The sequence below is a fragment of the Strix aluco genome, chromosome 15 (genome assembly GCF_031877795.1).
Source record: "Strix aluco isolate bStrAlu1 chromosome 15, bStrAlu1.hap1, whole genome shotgun sequence".
Taxonomy (NCBI): Eukaryota; Metazoa; Chordata; class Aves; order Strigiformes; family Strigidae; genus Strix; species Strix aluco.
The window spans coordinates 16,506,858-16,526,259 of NC_133945.1; the positions used below are offsets into that span (position 1 = coordinate 16,506,858).

The 19,402-nt window shown below is 42.7% G+C and overlaps 1 protein-coding gene across 1 annotated transcript in view; it reads right to left on the reverse strand.

The window, feature by feature from the left end:
• Positions 1-19,402, reverse strand: part of CLEC16A (C-type lectin domain containing 16A) — a 375,787-nt gene that overhangs the window by 809 nt on the left and 355,576 nt on the right. Inside the window, exon 25 of the mRNA XM_074840865.1 lies at positions 1,882-1,895. Within this exon, the coding sequence (XP_074696966.1) occupies positions 1,882-1,895 (14 nt within the window). The remainder of the gene's footprint in view (positions 1-1,881; positions 1,896-19,402) is intronic.

Below are 19,402 nucleotides of genomic sequence, written 5' to 3' on the forward strand. Positions count from 1 at the left end.
TAACCTATCTCAGTTCTTAAAGCAATCAAGCAATGAAAACATCAGCTATTAACCATTTTTCCATAAATAATAGCTTCTTTTCTTTTTTGCCTAATACAAGCTTCTACTCAGAACTTCAATTGTGAAGGGTTTTTTATCCAATTCAGAAGCTTTAAGTAAAGGACAAACAGAAAGGCAGTTTAAATTGCAGAAGGCTGCTAGGGGACAAATTCAGTGCAAGGTTGGCATTAGTTTCTAAACTGTTTTTCATGATTCTAGGCATTCTGCTGCTAAGTTCACTATCATTAATGCCTGCAGGCACATTTCTGAAAAAATAACTGCCACCATAGAAGCCAAAGCTATAGGAAGAGGCTTCAATAGCAAATCTACTGTAGTTCACCCAAATATACCAAAGTCCTCAAGCAGTTGTGTTTAAAGTGCAAGTATTAATTCTTTGGGCTTTCATTTTTTGAGTTTGGGGCAGAAGGTGGTAGGTCTACTTTCTATTACAGTACTTCACCTAAAGTAGGTTGAACGGGGCAGGACAAAGGAAATGAGAATAAAACTACTAGAATGACCTTCAGCTTAAAAAATTTTAAAAATATTTAGTAATGACTGTTTAGTCAAAAAGCCTCCATGTTAAGACCTTTAAGAGACAAAGTAACAGCAGCTTGCATACATGGTACTAATTGTGAAAAATGCTTTTTCCTCTATGTGCCTCTAATTACTTTTGAGGAATGATGCATACTCATTGCCAATGGAAGATCAGGGGAAAACCCTCTGGGGAAATCAGAGCTGTAATCTACCAGGGGCACACAAGTGTGTGCAGCACCCACACTACCCAGCCACAGAGAGTTAGGGCCTTTACAAAACAGGAATGCTCAGGCTTCACCACTTCCAAAAAACAGAGGGATCACCATTAGTCTTAATTAACTCTAGTTAATGCCACCTCTTTCTGATAAAGCCAAATACCTTGCACAAACTGGGGCTTGGCCAGAGGCTATTTTAGAAGCAGAAAGCTGTTTAATAGAAGTCTTCAAAGCAAATCTTCTCCCAGCCTTTATTATACTTGTGATGAAGAATAAGAGATCAGGGAAAGCAGCTAAAAAAGGCTTTCCTGTGGCTTAGTTATGGACTGTCTTCCAGCAACTCAGCATTCAAGAGACTGTTAGAAACACTAGAATGAAAACCAATACCTAACAGTGTTGACTAGAATAGCAGTTAGTTTCCACATGAGGTGTAGTAGCACCTTACACTTAATCAAGAATCACTTTTAAAGCTTTACACCAAGCTAAACCACACAGAAGTTAATATTTTACAGAAGACAGTAAAATGAAGAGAGGGGAGAGCAGCAGGCTAGGAAGTTTCCCAGACACAGCAACAGTTTCACAAGTAGGCAGACCTTTGCAATAGCACAGCAAATGGAATAGGTTTATGCTGTAACTGCCTGTCAGGCAAGTCAGCCAGTTTATGCAGAACTAGAAGCAGATTCCTAGTCTTAAGACTATGTTTGTTTCAGAGGCAATTCCATGGCTGGTAGAGCATCTGTCACACTCTATATTTGTCAGTGTCACATCCACATGGAACTCTAATGCAAGGTCTGTCCTGATAAGATAACAGGGTCACTTCTGACACTCAGTTATCAGAAGTAACATGCTGTCTAAATCCTGTGGCATAGCTTAATTCTGAATACATTAAAAAACTGCTGAGATGGCAAATTTAAATTTGCTGATTAAAAAAATTCTATTTACACATTCAAGGTAGTTCTCCAAATGTTTGGGGTTTTTTAGTGGCTTTGTCTAACAGCAGCTAGATAGCACCCATACATTCCTGATATTCAAGCAGTTTTTATCAACAGCTCAAACCTTCAGACTGCAAACACCTCAAAAGTCTATCACATACCTGTACCAAGTAGCTCTAGAGCTCAGGCTAGGAGTCCTCTACTCAGAGTTTCAGAATCACCTTATTAGAAAAGTGAAGGTCACAGTGGTTTTGGATCTCATCTGGCAAGTGGCAAGTCTTCCTCCTCACACCTCCCCTGTGGAGAGGGATCACATTGGTCTCTAGATGCTCTGTGTCCTGAGTCCCTTTTACTCTTGGCTTTCCAGAGTTACATAACAACGCCTAACCATTAGCTTCTGGTACAGGCCATCGGAGAAGAAGATCCGGTACTGTTTCACCTATGTGCTAATCAAGGCAGGAGCCTTACAAGTTGTTCCAAGTTCTTTAGGTCTACTCAAAAGCAACATCTACTGACAGATGTCTACACCTGCAGTCACATCAGGAAAAGGAAGAGCGCAAGACAGCACGGTACACTGCGGATGCTCAGAGGAAGGAACAAGATTCGTTCTGAACAACTCACGTTACCGTGAGCTCCCAGGACTGTCACCATAACGGCCGGTGTGGACTCACTCCGGAGCACGTACCGAACTCCTCGCACTGAGCTCTGCGGCGCCGAACGAGCGGGGACGAGCCTCTCGGGCCGAGCGGAGCCCGGCTGGCGGCGGGCACGGCCCGCGCCCCCCCGACACCGCCGCCGCCGAGCCGTGAGGCACCACCGTGTGACCGCAGCGCGGCAGCGACAGCTGCGACCGCGCCGGGAGAAGGGGACCGGGACCGAGCCCGCGGGCGGGCGGGACAGAGCCGCCGCCCGGGAAGCCTCGAGCCACCCCCGGGGGCCTGCGCGAGGCCTGTGGGGCGCCCCGGCACCGCTCGGGAGCGCGGCAGAGCCGGCGCGGAACGCCCCCCCCCCCCGCCTCGCCGGGCCGCCGCAGACACAAAGAGCGGCTCCGCCGCGGCGGCGGCGGCCCGGGAAGGGGCGGTCCCGGCACGGCGGAGCCTGCGGGGGGAGCACGGGCGGCCCCTCCAGCTGCTCCCCAGGCTCCGGCCCTGCCCCAGCGCGGGACCCTCCCCGAGACACGGCCCGCGCCCGCCCCGCCGACCCCCGCCCCGGCTCACAGCATGGCGGGCCCGCCCCCACCCGAGCGCTCGGGCCCACACGGTGCCCGGCCGAGCCTGCCCCGCCCCTCGACCGGGAACGGGACCGCCGCACCCCCCCCAGGCTCTCACCGTCTGCCGCGGCCCCGCCGCGCACCGTCCCGCGGCGCACCCACCGACGCCACCGCGGGCGCGACGGCTCCTTCCCCGCCCGCGCCGCCTTATATCGGGGGCCGGGCGGCGCCGCGCGGCGGCCAATCGGCGCCCGGCGCGCAGGGCCCGGCCAGCAACAGCTGACGGGCGGGGCGGCGGCGGCTCGGCCCCCCCTTCCCTCTCCCCTCCCTTTTTTTTTTTTTCCTGACAGCGGCGGCCGCGCTGCCCTGCTGCGCACCGTGAGGGGTTGGCGGGTCTCGGGGAGGGGGGCTGGGGCCCCGAAGGAGGCGAAGCTGAGGTAAAGTGCTCCCCTGAGGGGGCGCGCCCCTTCCCGCCGCAGCGCTCGGCCGCCTCAGCCCTGCCCGGCGGTGCGACGGGGCCGTGAGGGAGCTGCGGCCGGGCGGGAAGACGCCGCCTGTGCTGGGCAGCCCCGCAGCCACCCCCGCCAAGAGACTGAGGGTGCCAGACGCCTCCGCCCCGGGCCCAGCGCTCCCCTCGCCAGCCTCCGCGGGGGTCAAACCCCTCAGCTACCGCCTTGACCCCGCAAGACGCCCTTTCTCGACTCTCCGCGCAGCAGTGTGGCGAGGGCGCCGGTACAGCCATGGCCAGCCCAGAGCTGCCGTGGTGCTTGGTGAGCGCTGGCAGCCGCCGGCCGGCCCAGGCCAGGCCTTCCCGCCGGGGGCTCGGCGCAGGCGGCGCGACAGGCCTCCCTGACTCTCAGTAAGGTCGTCTAACGGCTAGTATGATCTCATCCCCAGCATCTCCGTTGTATTTAGTAACTCCCACCGTGGTGGTGCAGTAACTATGCAAATGCATTAGGAAATTGGCCAACACAGGGTTTTGTCACCCTTCTGCTGAAGTTGGTCCTTACTGATGCCAGAGAGCACAAAGGTGATGGCGCATTGCAATTCCTCTGACGTGGTAGAGTTGCTGGCAAAACGGATCCCAACTTGTTTGAGGTTCACCTAAAGTCTTAAGAGGTTTCTGCAAAAGGAGTTCTGGAAATAGCCTCTGACAGAAGATCAAGTTCAGAAGTTACCATGACTCATACCCACACCTGTTTTACAACATAGATGCTGGTTTGTATCTTCGTCGTGGCTTAACCCCACCTGGCAACTGAGCCCCACACAGCCCACTCATCCCCAGTGGGATGGGGGAGTGAATTGGAAGAGTAAAAGTGAGAAAACTCTTGAGCTGAGATAAAGACAGTTTAACAGGTAAAGCAAAAGCAAAACAAGGAATTCATTCCCCACTTCCCATGGGCAGGCAGGGGCTCAGCCATCCCCAGGACAGCCGGGATCCGTCACACGTAACGGTGACTTGGGAAGACAAACGCCATCACTCCGAACATCCCCCCCTCCCTCCTTCTCCCCCAGCTTTATCTGCTGAGCATGACGCCACGTGGGCTGGGATGTCCCTTGGGTCAGTCAGGGTCAGCTGTCCCGGCTGTGTCCCCTCCCAGCTTCTTGTGCACCCCCAGCCTGCTCACTGGTGGGGTGGGGTGAGAGGCAGAAAAGGCCTTGGCTCTGTGTAAGTGCTGCTCAGCAGCAACAAAACATCCCTGTGTTATCAACACTGTTCCCAGCACAAATCCAAAACTATCTACTATGAAGAAAAATAACTCAATCCCAGCCAAAACCAGCACAATTGTGCCCCATTTTCTAGGGAGTAAAAGTAATTTTTCCTTGCATTAATGCAGCGTCCACCATGAGCATGTGACAATCCTAGGTGCACTGTCCCTTTCTGTTCTCGTTCAGTGGAAAGCTACAGCCCAGTACCCAGAGGGATGCCTCACCTCCCCTGCTCACTCTCAAAGCCATTCAGACATGAACCATCTTTTGCCTGGAAGCTGTACAGCGCCGCTCACGCAGTTTGGTGTCTCAGGAGGCCTTCCTAAGATGACAGGTAACTCTGGACTGCTCCTGCATCCTATCTAGCCAGTTTGCAGCATTAGCAGAGAAGCTGTCTGTAGTACAGACTGCCCTAAGCACACCATCTTGTAGTTTTGTTTAATCAAAAATGCATGGTGGCATGGAATACCTGACATACCATAGCCAATTAACAACATTTTAGAAAAGTCATTTTTTAATGTAAAATTGTTTTATTTAAGCTTTGGATCTAATGAGTATAACACAGCATCAGTTTCTATTGTCTTTATGCATCAGCCACCATAGAAGAGATGACAAAGTACTACTAAACACATCCTTAATTGTTCAGAACTTTTTTGAAAGGAAGGGGAAGACCAAGCACTGACACTGGGTTACTTTCACTGTTAGTAACTAATGGGCTGGCAAAGCAACATTGGCCAATGGCAGTAACTTACCTTTCTGTCAAGTGAGCAGATGCAGAGGTAGCCTTTGGGCCAGTATTTTAATAAGATGTCTAAATCCCATTTAGATATTTGAATCTCTATGGAGATGCCTGTTTTACTTACATAACTGTGGATGTAGACTCCACTGTATATGAGTGTCCTAACCCACTTCAGTGGGAAGGGTCATGCCCTTTTGTACAAAAAGCATGAATGCAATTACGACAGAGCTAACTGGTAAAAGCCATCCAGTAATAGCACAGCCTTAAGAGAAGACCAGCAATCTCTTTAGGCATAATTTGAAAACTTTTTGCCTTTGAGAAACTTTTAATAGTGGTTTTGTAACTCATATTTAGTAAATTGCACAGAGAACAAAGCCAGTTTGTTCACACCAGTTTCTTATCTTTGCAAATGGGCTGATTGATCTGTGCAGGCTTACAGCATGGGAAATTTCCAGTCTGCTGTGGAGAGAGTACAGGGCTGTTAATCCTTCAGAGTTACTTGAAAGCTTCTCCTACTTTGCCACCTTCACCTGTCCCCAATTAATGCTTAAGGCTTATAGCAGGGGCAAGGCTCTAGTGACCTCTGATCCCCACAATTGGGGAGCAGAAAGAACCCACTTTATATTTTACCAGGAGCTTGTGAAGCATAGTGGCAGATTCAGTTAGAGCAATCAAGTAACATTCTCTTCAGCTGGGCTAGGGATGAAAAATTGAGTTTCCTCTCATTGATTTGCTATTGCTCCTTAGCTGTGCATAAGTAATGTACAATAGTGAACATGCAACATGCTAGTATAGGAGATAGTTTTCTCTTCCTAGAAAAAAATTGCAAGTTTTTGATAAGATTTTTCCCCCCAGTGTTCATAACTTATATAAACAGATTTAACAATTTTCTGAATTTTATACCATCATTTAAAGCATACCCTCTTGCTTTGAAGTTTCATATCGCAGCACTCCACATTTTAAACCATTACATATGCTTATTGACTTCACTGGGAATTATCTGCTGAAGAATTCTGGGGTCAGTTGTAATCATTGTCACAGTCATCTGGATCTCTGCTGGAGCTACTCTGACCCCTAGCATAGTTTCCAGCAATGTTGATTTTAAGTGTTACTAATTATAGAGATTCTTTGGTTTCTCTTCAGGGACTATACCACTGTCAGAGAAATTCATGATCAGATTAATAATAGCCTGTATTTTATTTTGTTAGAGAGAAATTGTTTCCATTGTTGCAAATCGCAGAATCATCTATGTGGGAAAAGACCTTGCAGATCATCTAGTCCAACCATTAACCTAACAGTGACTGTTCTCAGCTACACCATATCCCTAATGTACCTCTTTTTGGAGTTTCCCTCTGTGAGTTGCACCCTGTGTCCTCTAAATATATCCATTAACTTTAAATTTTGAATGGTTGCTGTCAATATTTGTTCTTTAATTAGGGACATACATTGTGTTACTTCTGAAATGGTAACTAGGAGAACAAAACACTTGCTTCCTTCATTCCCACTTGGAAAGACAACAAATATGCAACAGATATATATTACATGTATAATACCTGTTCAGTCTTCTGTTGTTTTGTAGCACCCCTTGCTGCAAAATGTGTTTAGTAATCATCTTTGCACCCCAGAAAGTATATTGGGGAAACAGACTGGTCCACACAGAACACACAGAACATTTTCGTATGTGTGTTCCTTAGAAACAGCTGTTTTGCCAGTCTATAGAGGGATTCTTAAGAGGACAAAATGCCACTATCTCTATTCAAGGAGGTGTAAGTGACAACTTGCACCTTTATTTACCAGTCCACTGGAGAGCACATATCGCAAAGAAAATGGGACCAAGCTGAATCTCTCCAGCAGCTTGGACAGGTAAGCTTTATCTTTTCTTATTTCATGTGAAAGAAGGGAATGAGAAATTATTAATCCATCTCTGTGCATGAAGAGGAATGAAAGTATATGAAGAGTCTGTCCAGGTCAAAGTTTAGTTTTTAAAAGTTTTATAAAACCCACAGGATAATACTAAAGCAAGACTTGCTTCCTCTGCCAGGGTGTGCTGTACATGCCCCAGAAGCTTTTCTTGCATTCTTCCACTGTGGAACCCTACCAGTTTCCCATAGCCTCACACTTAAGAAAGCTTCTGTTGCTTTTTGTACTCAGTCATGGATGAAGCTGAGATCTCCACAGCCCCAACTGTTGGCTGAAAGTCTGAGGTTGTTTTTTACCTTTCAGCTGTTTGACACATCACATATTGGTTGACCTGACCTCTTTAGTATGTTAGAAAGTTGTCTGCTTATCATGTCCACTAAACTTGGGGCATTTTTTTCATGCCTGCAAAGCTATAGCTACGGAGTGACGTAATGTCATTGCAGCTTTAGTGTGTTAGATAGAAGTGGATAAACTCTGAGGCCCAAGGCTAGGTATTTGTCCATAGTGAAGGAAACGAATTTCCAGTTTTCTAGGAAAGAAGGAAGGATAATGAAAGTATCAGACAGCTTCCACTAATACCACTATTTTCATTTTCCATTGCATTCAGAAAATGTGATGTGTTTGCTCTACAGTGATGAGAGAATGAAGGCGATTGATACTCCTGAGAGTAGGGGAATGAGCATGTTTTATTTTAAAGTGTTCAGCAGTCATTACAAAGTAACATCACTGGTTATCCTGTGCAGGTCTGAATACCCATTTGTAATTATACATATATATTCCTGTGTCCATGCTGCACCATACTCTCATTTTGCTATGACTCACAAAGTGTAAAAGCACTTTTAAGATTAGCATGAGAATAGACTCACTGTATATCTGAGTAGTAGAACCAATTCATTTCAGCATTAATGCCACCTTCAGGAATACCCACCTTATCTATTTAAAAGAAAACCCTCAAAAGATAGTCCTTATGTGAAAGCATTAATAGCAATGGTGAATTCTCTTATTCTGATTAGTGCTGCAAGTGGTACTTCATGATGACAGACTGTGAATCCAGGCCAGGAAAAAAGGATTGTTTAAAACCCATTTGAGCATAAGCTTAGCTTCAGGCTTCCGAAGGCTGAAACCGTTTTTGGCATAGAACCTAACTTGGGACAAGAGGTGTTTCTGCTTGCATGCCTTGCCTTCTGTCTTGAAAGAGCAGATTTTGTACATAATTACCAAGATGATAATTAGAAAGGTGAAAACAGTGCTATATGTCATATTGACGTAGAAAAGCCTCATCTTTATTTTGCTTCAACACAGCTATCTCCTATTCACTTCTACTGCTTCAAAATATGCAAGAAGATAAATTTCTTGTCTTTTGCTCTGTTGAAACATCTTTGTCCCATGTTTTGAAGGCTGTTTTTTTATCTGAAGGCTGATGAGCAAGGTACAAGGCATTTCCTTTCTGCAGCAGTTATTTATAAAGCTTTATGCCAGAGTTATGAAGCCTACTAAGACAAAGAATCTGACAGTGCCACCATCTCAGGCTCACTCAGTGTATCTGGGTGTTTGCAGACAGTTTCCCATCCTTCCAGGTTACTACTTTGAATCCAACAGTTATTTTGAAACACGTTATTTTAAAGATACAGGTTTTAGTGAAGTCAAACGTTGCTTTGTAATTAGGTTGCAGGAGCTGTCTGTAGCAGACATGAGAGGTGACAGTTACTAGTAGAAAGATCTGGCAGTGTAATAAACTTCACTTTACAGGAACAGTGTATAGGTGACTGTGTTATGCTGAAAAATAGATTCCTTGATATACATTTGGAAATCACATTTGGTAGAGTTGTTAAGCATTTCCTTCAATTTAACTTTACCACAAAGACATATGCAACAAAGCTATTCCCTGTTCCAAGACTGGAGGCAGAGCCAAAAAGTTTTTTAGTTCTGTCTCTCATCCATGGGAAAAGGCTGCATATTTTATGTTCCTGTATGTAGCAGCCTTTTCCCCTTCTTGACAAACCTAGCACACTCCTATTTCCTTCTGTCATCAGTAGTGTGGCCCAGAATATGCTTTTACTTTGGCAAAGCGATCTCTTTTTTGTAGGACAAACAGTCTGCAATCAGCTCCTGACTAGTTTCTTAGTATGAAACTGAAGGACTGCAAAAATGGGTATGATTGGATCAGTAAGAGCTTAGCCTCCAGAGCCTGCAGAGACTCCAGAGGAACAGGGACCAAAATGAAAAAGCTGGCTTAAAAGATGACATTGTTAACTGTAAAGTGTGTGGTTGGGTTTCTTTTTTCCATTTTTATGAAGAAACATTTCCTGATAAACGGGGTAATTGAACTACTTTCTGGAAGAGATGACCACATGAACTACTATAGAATAGTATGGAAATATGTAAAGAGAAAGGACATTACCCTTCTTTTACTAGATAATATTAGCAACATGGTGGATTTATTAGGACTGTAAAATCAGTAAATGTGACACCCCACCCCCAAGAAATCAAAATACATTTTTTTCTGATTTTGCTTCTTAGTCGTTCGGGCCTAACCTTAGTCTATTAATTCCTTCCTCTTTGAAGCCTGCAGAGGCTTATAGTACTTCTGAACTGCAGGCTTTCTGATCTGCCTGTTCCCTATAGAGATTTTCACAGGAATCTTCTTGAAGGACTTCCTTGTTGTGTTCTTCCTATCCCCACCCTTTGCGGAAAAGAAGCAGGTGTATAGGTTTGAGAAAGTATTAATCTGTTCAGATCAAATAATTACAGTATTAACACAACCAAAATGGTTTGGCTGTAAATCTCTTCTATTTTCATTCTCTCTGCTTCATGTTCATTTATTGATTTATTTCTGATGTTACACCTCTTCCAGTTGTCCAGACCACCACAGACTCCCCTAGGAAAATTTTATAATACCAGGATGTCTTATACAAAAAAACCTAAAGAAAATTACCTGTATTTAAAAAAAAACCAATAACAAACCCAAGCTGCAGTCACATTTTTCCACATTTTCAATTACACATTGTAAAGAAGACTCCAAGTTTTCTTTTATTTTTATGAGTGAAAGGGAACAACAGATTCACATTCATAAGTGAATCCAGATGAAGGGGGCAGCACAGGGAGAGTAGTGCTGAGGAGATTTGTCCCTAAGAATCCAAGACCTTGAGACTATGGACCCCTAAATTTTACTGAGTACCTTCAAATCCAATTTTAAAGAAGTCCTAGTGTGTATGTATGGCTCTTGTTAATAATAAGTCCTCAAGCAGTTTTGGAGGTACAGACAAGTAAATAACCCATCCTGTATGCTGAAACTGAAGCTTTTCTCTCTCAAGTTTACCACTATAAGTGTATTTCATCAAATAAACAAAAGGTGTTTTTGAACATCTACCAGGTTTTTATCCCTTTCCTTGTTTACTGCTTCCCCTACTTGGGCTGTATTTCTTGTCTGGTCTTCAAGTCACATATTGAATGTGTTAGCCGGGGAAACCCGAAGAAAATCTGGTTAGATTGCTAATTTGCATGTTTAAAACTCATTTTTTACCTTTTCAGCATACAGAGAGAATAGCTATTTGATCCATATGCTTCACAGTGTACTTGAGCTCCATTCACATACGGCTAGAAATTCAGATTGGAGTGATAAAATTTTTTGAGACTGGGTAGTCAAATGTTTAGTAACTTCTTGACAGTCTTACTAGATTTTATCACCATAGTTCTGCTTTTTACTGCAAGCACTTCCTGAACCAGTATAAATGCACTAATGCAAATCATAGTATACACCGGTGTATTGCATTTATTGTGACAGATTGTCTTGCAGTGAAACTTCTCTCCAAATGAAGCCTAGTTTGAACCTTCCCTACTGAAGCCAAGAGAAAAAGAAATCTCTTGTTATCTCAACATTTGTGCCAACTTGCCTTATTTTGCTTTGAATTTTAGGAGCACTCCTGAAACCAAATCACAGTAAACACTTCAAACGGAAGTGTCAGCCATTAAAGAAAACCAGAAAACATTGTAAGGCTGATACCTACAAAGAAAAGGAATCTAATGAAAACATTTGCTACTGCACTTAATGATTACAACTGCCTGATGTTAGTAGAGAAGCTAGAGGTGATTTAGAGACAAAATGGGTTTTGAGTGATGTAAACAGGAAAGGTGGAAATAATCTGGAAACCTAAACACAAATTGACAAATCAATTCAGACGGCTCCACCTAGACACTTGATAACTCTGGTCACCAATTTTTTCTACAAGTTTCCTGGTAAATTTGTCTGGACGTTGTTGTTTACTCCTCTGGGATCCTGGAAGGCAACCCACAACCTATGAAACCCAGGACAAAATATTGCATCAGAACAATCAGAACGTTTAACATAGGCAATATTTAATACATGAAGTAGCTATTTTATCTATTAGTAGGAAAGACTATTACATATAGTAGTCTGATTATGAATAATTGTTTTAGTTGCAATTAAGATCTTCAGATTAATTTCCTGAATACCAGCAATTACTCACTATACTAGAAGCTGAGCCATAAGCTGTTCTGATGCTGTTTGTGCAAAGGCCTTCATTCTCCTTCGCATTCTTGCAACTTAATCTGTCTGTAACTCCCCTCTTCCTTTTACTTCCATTGTTTAAAGTCTCAGGTAAAGACATTTTTATTTCTTTTTTAGGATTAAGTGTACTCTCCCTCTGAAAATCTGCAGGTGGGCATAATTTGAACTGATTCTGCTCTGCAGTAACTGCATTATGCTATGTTAAATCCTAAATGTCAGAGTACGTGATTTTTGCTACATTATAATCATTGGTAGTATTCTGTGACCAGTTTAGACAGGAGTAGCAGGGCCTTAGAGGGTGTTAAATGGAAGTTAGCTGTGGCAGATGGTGCACTGGTCACTGTGTGGAGGACCACATCTCCTGAAGAAGGCCAGAAAGCTGCAAGGGTGCCGGAGTTCAACCTGATGAATCTAGGGAGAAAGAGGTGCTGTATTGTGGTTACCAACATATGCAAATCCTTAGGGGAGAGGGGGTTTGAAGATAAAGGAATTCAAGGTGTTAACCCTGCATGGTGAGCAGTGCACAAGAAGTGTACATTTGTTCTTGACTGTTTTGCAAGTAAAATTTTACATCCTTGTTTAATCAGTTAAGATGCTTATTTGAACAGTGCCAACTCCCTCCAAAGTTCAAGGAGGGCGGAGTTGTGAGTGCCTGTGATCCAGGCCTATAACCTCTGGGTAAGGAACAGAACAGCCTTTTCTCTAGTGACCTAGCTGTGTTGGTGACTCAGCTTTTAGATAATTCTGTTTTTATAAGTCTTTCTTTTGGGAAATTCGAGTTAAGTTGTATATGTCAAATGTTCAGTGTAAATTTGATTTTTATGATGTTTCTGTTTGGAATAGATCCAGTTTAGAAAATCCTTTATTGCAACAGAATTAATGCACTGGTAAAGCTGTTCCCTACAAAACAGTTTACAGTAGCTGTCAGCATCAAATGTTTTCTAGGCACTACATTCGCCGCCTAGCAACCATGCTAGGGTAATCTTGCTGCAAATCATCCATGTGTGCAGTCCTGTCAGATAAAGGGACTGTGCTGCAGGATTACCCACCAGTCATTAGTCATTAACGACAAGATATCTTTCTTACAGTGCAAAGTGCCCTACAGATTCCCCAGGGTGAATGCACAAGACTTCAAAACAGCATTGCACTTTTCTGTAAAAGAAAACCTATACAGTATTCTTCATGGTGAGGTCTCCAGTCAGCAGTTATTCCCTGGAAGGCAACTTTTGTAGGAAATATTTGAACCTCTTTGTATTTCAGAATTCCAAAACAGGAGGTGCATATTCTTTGAAGCTGATATTAACTGCTGTAAGAAATCACATCACTTTGCTACACTGAAAAGTCTGTTATCCTTTAAATACAATGAAGACATATCTCTTATTGCTGTCTATTCGCTAGGTGCTCTTATACCCTGACTGAATACCTGCTCTCCATTTTCTGTGTCTCTTGAAGAGTCTCATCTCTACTAGACTTTCCTGTGAAGTTTCTCTGCTATTATTCGTTATTGCAGCTATACTAATAACAGATAGTCTGGATAGCCTAGGCCTTTCCAGAGTTAGTTGTTCCCATGCTAGCAGCTGGCCTATGGCACTGGCTGAGTGCTAGCCAAGACAGCATGCTGTACTGGGGCTTGTAGGATATTGCAAACTGAATAACAGAACACACAGTGAATGGTGGTGCTGGAGAGAGCAGTTATTTATGAATACAGGACCATTCCCTTAATCCCTTGAGGCTTGTGAAGAGTCAAGAACTCTATGGTAAGATTGACTGGAAGAACAGCAAAGAGGCTATCTCAAGGACAAGAAAAATGCTTAAAAAACTAGAGGAGAATATAGAGCACTGGGAGACAGTGGCAGTACCACCCCAGCAACTTGTGCAGATTACCCCAAACATGATAGCCCCTTTCCATTTTACTTGTTGTTGGAGCATCATAACTATGGAAAGACTCTGAACGTAGCTTCAGGTGGGATATAGGATATCAGATATGAAGTGATTCTGGAATTAGGTACACATTTTTTAACAGAAAAATGAACAACATTTTTAAGTATTTAAACATGAAAGGTACTAAGGTGCAATTTACATCTGTGACCAGTTATAACTGCAAACAGCTTTGCTTTATATAGTGTATGGTTTCCCTTGGAGCTTATTTCTTACAGGGCTGTGACCAGTGTGATTATTTCTCTCTCATATTTCCATGTTAAGTAGTAACAGGTTACTTCTGTTTGCTGGACTGTCAATGGGTAGCCAGATAAGCTGCATGTCTACATAGATGGCTTAGATTGTAGTAATAGCCTAAATTGCTTTTCACTGTTTTATTCAGATTACTAGTTGTTACTCAAGTCTGGCTAGTATAGGCCTGTATAGCCTATATATAGCACAGAGCACCTTCAGCCCATTGGTGTTATGTATATGTTTCAAGGATGCATTTAACCCGCCTATGAATCCAGAATAATATAGAGGAAAAAATTAAATTAGCAGCTTCCATGGAGTTGGTATTCCAGCCTCTTACGATGCAGACAGGCCTGAAATGCTCTTTCTGTGGTTTCTCTGGTATATGACCAGGTCATGTATTTTCTGATTGTTTAAGGGGACTTTATTTACTAAATACAGATCAACAGCTGTAGCTGAGAGATCTACAATGTGTTCAGATGGCTGATAGGAATGAAATGTAGATAGTGGGTCAAAACACTAGAGAATATGAGTGTGATCTCCAGACTAGCAGATGGTACAGTTCAGAGGGTAGAAAAGCTTAAAAGAAACTGCTGGGGAAATCTATTATACAGCTCTTAAGCCATTCAAATGCTATTTAGGTTTATTAGAAACAAACAAAACCAAGAACTGTTTGGAATAGAAATCAATGTATTACCTAGAGAGACAAGGGAATCCAATGGTTTTACCATTAGCTTGTGGCAGTTTAGACTCCAACAGCCAGTTCTAAAAAGAATCAAATTGGAAGTGACATGAAAGATTATCACAGACCCAACACAGTATTTAGACCAGGTTTCCAGCTAATTTCAAGACACCTGGAAATCCTTCTAGACACAACTGATATCCTTCTTTTTGTGCTGGGCAGAAATGTAAATAGTTCATTCTAGAGAGACCTAGAGGTAAAGATTTGTGGTATCCCATTAAGAGTTTAAAAAAACAATGATGGCTTAGTTTATGAAAAGCTATAAACACCTTGGCAGCAATTTTTTTCTTCTCTTTTTGTTAAGTACCTTCTACAACAGCTTTATCTACCCACTTTCTCATTGAGGAAATGAGGGCCGAAATGCTCCCAATGAGGCTGTTCTCAATGGCTTTCAGTTCTTCCCATCATTTTGGAAACATTTTGAAACTTAGTCTCACACTTTGAATTAGTAAGCAATTTAGGTCTTGTAATAATGCAACCAGTCTTAGAAACTCTGGTACCTCTAGTATGAATAGTACTAAGCAGAACAAAGGTTACAGAATAAACTGCAGAGAGAACTATTTGAGTCTTAATTTTCTTGGTGGTGTCTGTCTGTCCTTTACATTTACTGTCTATCAGATTTTCTTGGCACCTGTGTTTGATAGACTGGAACCCATGGATAAAACAAAAACAAGCAACCAAACAAGAATGCCTTGCGGCTCGGTTGTTGTAAGACACAGCCTTCCTGCACTGCAGGCTCTGCTGAGAGGCCCGCAGTGACATTTGCAGGTTGGAAGAAGCTGGAATCACAGTCTAGATGAGTCAAGATTCTGTAAACTATTCTTTGATTCAAAGATGACAAAAAAGCCTGTATATAACTGTTTTGGCTGGTAACTTGCAGCCTATAACAGTTTAAGTAGTTTGTTCAGAACCTCTGACTTTTCCTCCCATTACAATTATGTGTGTCTAGGCCCTTCACTCTGATTTTTTCCTCTAGTTTCTTTTGTAGAAAGCTCATGATTTGCTTGACCAGTACTGTTCCAAATAACTTCAAAGGTTTCCAGGAACTAGACAATCCATCTGCAGCTTTCTTGTATGTATTCCCATAGGAGTGTATTTCAGTCCATACTGCTAGGCTCAGAAACCCACGAGTGTCCCAATTTTGGCTGGGATGGAGTTAATCTTCTTCCTAGTAGCTGGTACAGTGCTGTGTTTGGGATTCAGTGTGAGGATAATGTTGATAACACACTGATGTTTTAGTTGTTGCTAAGTAGTGCTTATCCTAAGTTAAGGATTTTTCAGTTCCCATGCTCTGCCAGCAGGCAGGGGCACAGGAAGCTGGGAGGGAGCATGGCCAGGAGAGCTGACCCGAACTAGCCAAAGGGCTATTCCATACCATAGGGCGTCGTGCTCAGTACAGAAACTGGTTGGGAGGCGGATCGCTGCTGGGGCGTCGGTCAGTGGGTGGTGAGCAATTGCATCGTGCATCACTTGTCTTTCTCAGGTTTTATTTCACTCTCCTTATGTTATATTACTTTTCGTTACTATTATTATTATATTTTTTATTTTTATTGTTATTATTATATTTTACTTTTAATTATTAAATTGTTCTTATATCAACCCACAAATTTTACTTTTTTTCTGATTCTCCTCCCCATCCCACTGCGCTTGGGAAGGAGTGAGCAAGTGGCTGCATGTTGCTGGCTGGGATTAAATCATGACAAAGAGTCAATATGTTCTTGCCAAATGCCCCTAGAGAGGGGATTAAAATGCCAGAAAAAAATAATATTGGGTTATTTCCTTCCATTTAAAGAGTTAGCTTGAATACATTTTCAAAATTTCCTTTGTAACCAGGAAGATTGGAAGAGTACATTGAAAATAATGAAAACTGAGATTCTTGTCTTTCCAAGGGCTTGGACTTAAAGAAATGACTATATATCAGAAAGCTTGAGACAGTAGCAAGAGACCACAATTCTAAATTGAGCTGCTAAATTAAATTTTCCCAAAGATCCTAGTCTTCAATCAAATGTGACTAAGTTCTTCTCAATTTCAGTATCAGGCATTGGTATCTAACTACTACAACGAATTTCAAGGCTCAGTGAATTTCTCTTCAGGATAATATTTTATTAAGTATACTCTTGCACAGGGAATTTGGAAAACCTTTTCTAGCAGTGTCTAAAAACCTTTGAGTTAAGCCTCAGTCAACTTTAAGATTTTTCTCCTTAGGGAACAAGCCTGTATTAGGAGTTATTGTACAAACTGTCAAAAACAGAGTTGAGGAAACAGCAGAACAGCAAATCGGACTCATACTTAAGCCTTCCTCTGAACTGGATCTGGCAGCGGTATTTACAGGCTGCACATTCTGTGAAATAAGGTTAATAGTTAACTTCAGGCAGATTTGGGCCTAGACCATAGTTGGAAGATAACCTTTCTGAAGAAAGAAAAGAATTGCAACAAATCAATAGATAGTGCTTCACCCTTTTTGTTGATAGGGACTCAATAGACTAGTCTGGTGATAGAGGCCTTGGTCTTTGAAGGTGTTTGACCCAAGAGTAGAGTGAATGACTGCAGATGAGGTAGCAGCTCTGTATCACTACTAGGCTAATAAGTGACAAAATTGGTTCCATTGCTGATTTGTTTCAGTAAAATTTCCATAGATTGTGACCAAAAATCTCACCCAAATCTATGTAGGCATCTCCTGGCATGGCCTGGTAACTTCTAGAAAAGGCAATTCATTTGTTCCTTAGCTGTTCCTTTTCTTTGCATCAGTCCCCATCTCTGCAGACCTGTATGTTCCTGGCAGAAACTCTTTTCTTCCGGTGCAGGCTGGTTGTGTTCCCTAGAATAAGCTGACCTTTTTCCTTGCAAACAATTTTGTGTGTGTCAGAAGGGTGAGAAAAGTGAAATCCTTGCCTGCACTGTTTTTAAATAAAACAGTGATTGTCACACTTTCAGAAGATTAACAGCAAGACGATGAAAGCTCTTCACATGTTTTGGTAGCTGTCAAGATTAAATTTGCGGGTCTTTTTTAAAATGTGTGAATACAGATGGATTTATAGTGGAAATAGCACCTCTTGCTTGACACTAGCTGTGTACAGCAGGGCTTGGTGCAGTTCCTGCATTTGTGCCTAGCAGCCATGCAGCGTTACGGTGCTGCCACAAAACATTAACAGTTCACACTCATGCTCAGTCTGTGTTAAAACCAAACACTTCAACTCACTTCTAAGCTAGTGGTGCAGTGGACTGTGTTGAGCCAGGCACATCCTGTGTTCACACTAAAAACTGTCAGAGCAGTGAGTTTTGGCACCAGCTAGACAATACTTGGACTTTGCATTCAAGGTCCCTTTTCCATGTGCCTCAGCATGCAGTTCTACCATAATTAGTCAACCCTAAAATTAGACAGAATCCTGGTTTTGCAGCCAAATTGATGACTTCAAACCCATGGATGGGATTCTTTTTAGAATCCCCTTTCCTATTGTAGCAGATGACTATTGATTATGTATGTAGTTTTAAGGACTCGAATTTTTTCTTCTCCTTGCCTCCAAACCTATCCTTTTGCTTCATCAAAACTGAATTTACATTTGTATTCTGATTACGTAATACATAGCCTAGTAAAAATAACCACCACCACCTGTCTCTGTCTACAGAGCAGCAGCCAGTGGCAGAGACTGTGGCCCACACTCTTATATTAGCTAATTTACTGTACTAAAAAGGCAAATCAGTAAGTGAAAGTCATGTGAGGGTCTTCCAGTGAAGACCACATTTATAGTTAGCTAGTATAAACCTGTTGGCTTGTTTGGGTTTTTTTTCCTTTTCCTTAGCCAGAACTTTTGCTATGACTTCATGAAGCTAAGGTGATGGTACCCATGCAAACAGTAGAAAAGATTCAAAGCTTGCTTAGGGGAAGAGTAGTGGGTTTTCTACTCACTCAGTTTTGCACCTTTCACTCTGGTGTACCTAGAAACTTTTGAACAATTCACCTGTTTAAGACTTTCATGACATGAGAAGTAAAGATGGCAGAAGACATATTTATGGTGTGAAGCAGAGAGAGTCATGTATTAGATTTACCTAGGTTCTGAGCTTGTGAAGTGTGACGGACTTCTGGTCCGGAAGCCACTTATGCACACTGGCTGTCAGGCCAGCACAGTCAGAACTGGCTGGGAGCCCTGGAGCCTGAGAAGAGCTGGTGTACCATTGACTGCTCACGTACTAAACTATTCAGAAGGAACATATCAACTGTTTCAGTGCAATTCATGTTGAGTGTGATCTTCTGAAGAAGAGAAATTTGTCAACTGAGACTAGTTTCACCTGCAGTTTCTGACAGGACAAACTGCACAGAGAATTTTTGTAGCAGACCAAATTACTCAATAAAACACACACACAAAAGTGTAAGCTTCCCAGAGCCTGTCCTTTTAGTGGTGTTTTCAAGGCAGACCAGAGAACGTGGGTCTGGAAATGGGACATATTTAGGAGGCTTTCTGAAAGTTAAATTACTAGTGATATTACTGAGGCTTCTAAATGGGATCTACTCCCTGCAGTAAGAAATAGCTGTGAGGAAGGTTAATATGACCAGAGAGACATTTTTGGACTGAACAGACACTGCAATAAACAGCAAGAAAACTTTTTTGGCAAAATAATGGAACTTTTTACACAGCGCTATTTTTTTAACTTGTCACTTTTATGCA